General features: G+C 36.4%; 1 protein-coding gene across 1 annotated transcript; it reads right to left on the reverse strand.

The window, feature by feature from the left end:
- Positions 1–1,126: 1,126 nt before the first annotated feature.
- Positions 1,127–4,357, reverse strand: LOC121760325 (serine/threonine-protein kinase TAO1-B-like). The gene is given in 8 exon segments (XM_042156000.1): positions 1,127–1,521; positions 1,621–1,695; positions 2,060–2,168; positions 2,242–2,449; positions 2,556–2,682; positions 2,745–3,238; positions 3,326–4,112; positions 4,115–4,357. Coding segments are annotated over 8 exon segments (2,136 nt in total). The 5' UTR covers positions 4,328–4,357; the 3' UTR covers positions 1,127–1,398.
- Positions 4,358–4,874: the final 517 nt, after the last annotated feature.

A 4,874-nucleotide genomic window follows, 5' to 3' on the forward strand; every position in this document is an offset into this window, starting at 1 on the left:
AGGCAAGAAATGACAAACAAATTTGAAAAGATTTCAAATACTCCCCCGTCCCATTAGAAATGAAACATTTGGTTTTCGGCATGAGATTTTTTGTAGTATTGTTTATGAGATAATGAAGGGAGAGTAAAATAAGAGAAAAGAAAAAGTAGAGATGGTGTTGTATCCATGTTAGGAAAGCGTTTCCTTTTTAATAGGACAAACTAAAAACAAAAAAGTTTCATTTTTAATGGGACATGGGTAAAATCCAATTAAATGAAATATGCAAGCCAGAAAAATCCTCCCAACTGTCCCCGACCCCCATAGCCTCTCGAATTCTGGCTTTGATTCGGCGCCATGGCTCATGGTTGTCGCCGCATAGATTTCGTGTCTACGGTGACTCTGTGAAAATGAGAGATGGTCATGGATAATTGGGGAAGAAAGACACCAGTTGGGCTTGGACCTTGTACTGTTAATTACTGGACTATTGAATAATTAGACTATGCATAATTTACTCCAGATTTTCAGTTAAAAAATAGGATGAGACAAGTTAAAAAGGGGATTAAACACAGATCAAATAAATTACTGCATATTTTATGTAATGTAATGCTACGTGAAACAATAATAAGGTTGCCGATTTTGTATATTATTTAATGTCAACAAATTATAAAAAAGTATACTTTTATAAGACTATATTTTATGTGAGCATCATTTATAAATTATAAATATTAATTTAGTCACGATATCATTGTTTTGGATTTTTAAGTAAAATATTAGTTTTTGAAATTTGGTTCCAATTTTTTTTGGTGTGATTTGATTTTGAAAAACTAAATATAACGATAAACCAAATTATTTTTTACACATTATTATTATTATTATTTTGAAATTTGGTTCTCTCTTTAATCATATTTGGTGATAATAATTATATATTTGTCCTAATTTTAATAAAATTGATCAGTATATTATTTTTTTATTATTTTATTTAATTACCTTCCAGTTTATATTAATGGATTAAATTTTATCGAAAAGACCTCGAGTTTCTGTTAGTTAGTCTAGCTAATGTTGAACAAGAACCACAATAACTAGAAGATCGTGGAATAGTTGATAATAATACAGACAAGATTGAAACTGATGAAAAAGAAATTAATGATGATCTTGGATTATAAAAATCTATTGATAGTTTTGATGTGAATATTCTATATCGTACACATAAGAGCCAATTATCGAGTTTAATGTAAGATAGATATATTTCATTTGTAATGTATTTTTATTAGAAATATATATTTACATATTATTATGATTATTTTCTCTTTCGACCCCACGATATTTAATTCTTGGATCCACCATGTATGAAGTTATTTCTTTCATTTTGGCTTCCATCTTTCTTCTTCTCACTTGCTTTCATGCATTCCTCAACTACTTTCAACTCTGAGAGTGTTGTGATTTGGTTTCATGAAGGCACTTCATGAGATCTTGTACAACTATGCGCATGTCCGGACGACAATCTTGTTTAAATAGAAGGCACATTACAGCTACTCGAGCCGTCTGTTTTAAATAGATCATCATCATCATCATCATCATCATCATAATCATGAAATCAAATTCAAGAGATTTATCTATTAGCCAAACTAGTTATCAATCTACCATTTCAACTTCCTTTTGAGGGCAGTCTCCTTTTAATCTAGCATCCACAATCTCGTGTACCTTGCCTGAATCCAGCTGTGGTAATGCATGGTATCAAATTACTTTCAAAGTTATCAAACATGAAGAGTATATGCTCAAATTCCGACACAAATGATCACGTTTAATCACAGCCCTCGATCTTGATTAGTTAGATGGATTAATCAGGGACCGTTGGATCAACTAGCCGTTGGTTCTTTTAGTTTCAATTCTGTTTTGTTTTAGTTAGGGCCGTTTTCCCATTATTGATTCAATCTCCAGTTCAGAAATTCTCAATCAAGAAGGAAAGGCGATTAATTCAAATTCTTGTTCTCTTCTCCGATCGTGTTCAATTCAAGCTTTTCAATTCCAAGTTCTAACAAACATATAAACACGAAACAAAGACAAGTTGAGAAATGCATACCCATGTCCGAAGGTGGCTCATTGGATGCATTTTGTGATCAACTGTCAAGAGCTCAAGGAGAATCACACCAAAGCTAAAAACATTACTTTTTTGAGTGCACTGAGGCCATCTACAATTCAAAGTAGCAGCAATTATTACAAATTCAAACTCATCATTAAATAAAACATCAGAAATAAACCTACTCTGGAGCATCATAACAACTCTTGACACCAGTTAAATCCTCAGCCCAAGTTATCTTTGCAGTTTCATCATCAAAAAGAAAAACATTGCTGGATCTTAAGTCATGATGAACCAAATGTTTTTCATGAATGTAGCATAATCCCCTTGCAATCCCAACAGCAATATTGATTCTTTGGTTCCAAGATAAGCCATCCATATCTCCTTCTCCTACTACATAGAGTAAACATACATGCATGCAGGATAGGATTCGTCTTCAAACTCGTTGTTTTGAATACTATTTCACCAGATAATAATTTTTTTTTAAAAATTAACCAACCGCGAAGAATATCATGTAGGGACCTTCGTGTGGAAAACCCATACGCCAACAACTGCCGGCCACCATTCAAACAATAACCAATTGGTTGAGCCACGTTTTCATGTTTCAGACTAGATACTTTTGAAACCTGCAAAACCATGTGTTAAACATACATTATGTTAGTGGAGCCATTCAGAATAGATGTTAAACCTGTTCTATAAAGTCAGGCTCTGGCATGTCGTCTAGCCATTTAATTGATGCTTCTTGTCCACTTTTGAGTACTCTATGGAATAGATTTACTTCTCTCTCTGAACTAGAACTCATACTCCTGGGAATAAAATCATCAGGCCTGTGCCAAACCTTTGAAACCTGTGCGAAAAATTCACGCTCTTTCTTGCACTCGCGCCTTTGAAAATATTCTTCGTTTCTATATTTGAGTACTCTATGGACTACATTTACTTCTGTGTCTTCACTAAAACTCAAACTCCCGGGAATAACATCATCAATCATGTGCTTTATTTCAGGTACTTGAAAATCCTCCCTAATGTACCTTACTTCAGCTAGTGGAAAGGAAGGGACATAAATTGGCAGCATATTGATAGTATGATGCACTGATAAGCCAGAGATAGCCTTTGACAGCTTATCAACGTCAACTGTTGATCCTGTGTCCATAGCCACTTCATTCTCATCCTTTTGTGCAGATCCTGTGCCATGATAGTCAACATAATAAGCCACAACACCAATTATCAAAAGTTTAACATTATAAATATTTGTAAATATAAAAAACTCACTTGCCGAAATTGTAGTTTTTGGACCTCTGTTCCAATGAGGCCAGAATTGTAATTTTTGTGTCGTCGTCCCTTTCATCTCCTGTTGTTCAAGGGCTAGCTCAAGCTTTGCCACAACTCGAGTCATTGTGAGTCGTTTCTTAGGTTCGGGATGCAGGCATCTTTTCACAACCTCAACAAATGTCTTGAGGCAATCTTGTGTGATATCTCCCTTCAAATTTGAAGCTACAATCTGGCCAGCTTTTCCATTCCGAATCATTTCTTGAGCCCACATGCTCATACAAAGCTCATTTTCCACAAGCCTCTTGTCAACCGCTGGTCTCCCAGTCAACACCTCCAATAACACTACTCCAAAAGAATATGTGTCACTTGCCCTTGTAAGGTAGCCGGAGATAAAATAACTTGGATCGAAATACCCAAATGAGCCCTTAACAAATGTGAAGACATGGCTCTGTAAGAAATCATTCCCTAAATGTTTGGCTAACCCAAAATCCGAAACCTTAGCAATGAAATTTTGATCTAAAAGGATGTTAGTAGGCTTGACATCACGGTGTATGATGGAGCAACCAGAGTGAAGATAGTCCAAACCTCGCCCAGCTCCAATACATATTTTAAGTCGTTCATTCCATGAGAGAGTTGAGCCGCCCTCGCTATTCTTGTGGAGGCGATCTGCCAGCGTTCCATTCAACATGTATTCATACACAAGAATCATCTCTCCATCCTCATCGCAGTACCCAATAAGAGATACTAGATTATGGTGTCGGAATTTACTTAGTGTTTCAATCTCCGTGACTCCGTCGCAAACTCTGTCTGCCCTTGACTCGAATTTGATCCTACACACCTCTTTATGGCCACAACAGATGACCCATTATCAATGAAGCCCCTGTAAACTTCACCAAAACCACCCTTTCCGATCACATGCTCACGACTGAAATCTTTGGTTGCTAAGTTGATTTCGGCAAGTGAGAATCGACGGCAGAGTTTCTCAGCCGTTGAGGATGTCATCTTTTAAGATAAGGATAAAGTTTGTTTCAATTTGCAACGATACCGCAAATGCACCAAAGGATATTAGAGTGTCCACTATAATGCGCCCATCTCCAATAGCCCCGCCCCTTTTTTGTCCATAGCCCCAGTTTTTTTTTTCCACGCCAAAAAAAAAGTTTCTGCCACTATAGGCGGACACTTCCAATAGCCCCAAAATTTTATAACCAATTTTCATTTTTAATTGTTTCGTTTAGTTTCAATCAATTATAATTAAAATCATCGGAATGTAAATAATTAGAAAACGAGGTAATTGGGACCGAATATTCGTTGCATTGGAAACGATAAAATTATACAACGAACATTTAAAATAAAATACAAATAAAAATGCTACCACCGTCTAATCGGTGGCGGAGTCGGATTCCTACTCTTCTTCTCCGCCTCCCTCACTGCAGCCAACCGCCCCTGCCCCTGGAGCCTCATCAGCCAAGCCTAGACGGCGCAGGATCCGACTTATGAGTTTCAAGTATATATCCTTGATGAACGGGTCGGTTGCTGCCCCGTATTTGCT

This window comes from Salvia splendens, chromosome 13 (genome assembly GCF_004379255.2).
Source record: "Salvia splendens isolate huo1 chromosome 13, SspV2, whole genome shotgun sequence".
NCBI classification, from domain to species: domain Eukaryota; kingdom Viridiplantae; phylum Streptophyta; class Magnoliopsida; order Lamiales; family Lamiaceae; genus Salvia; species Salvia splendens.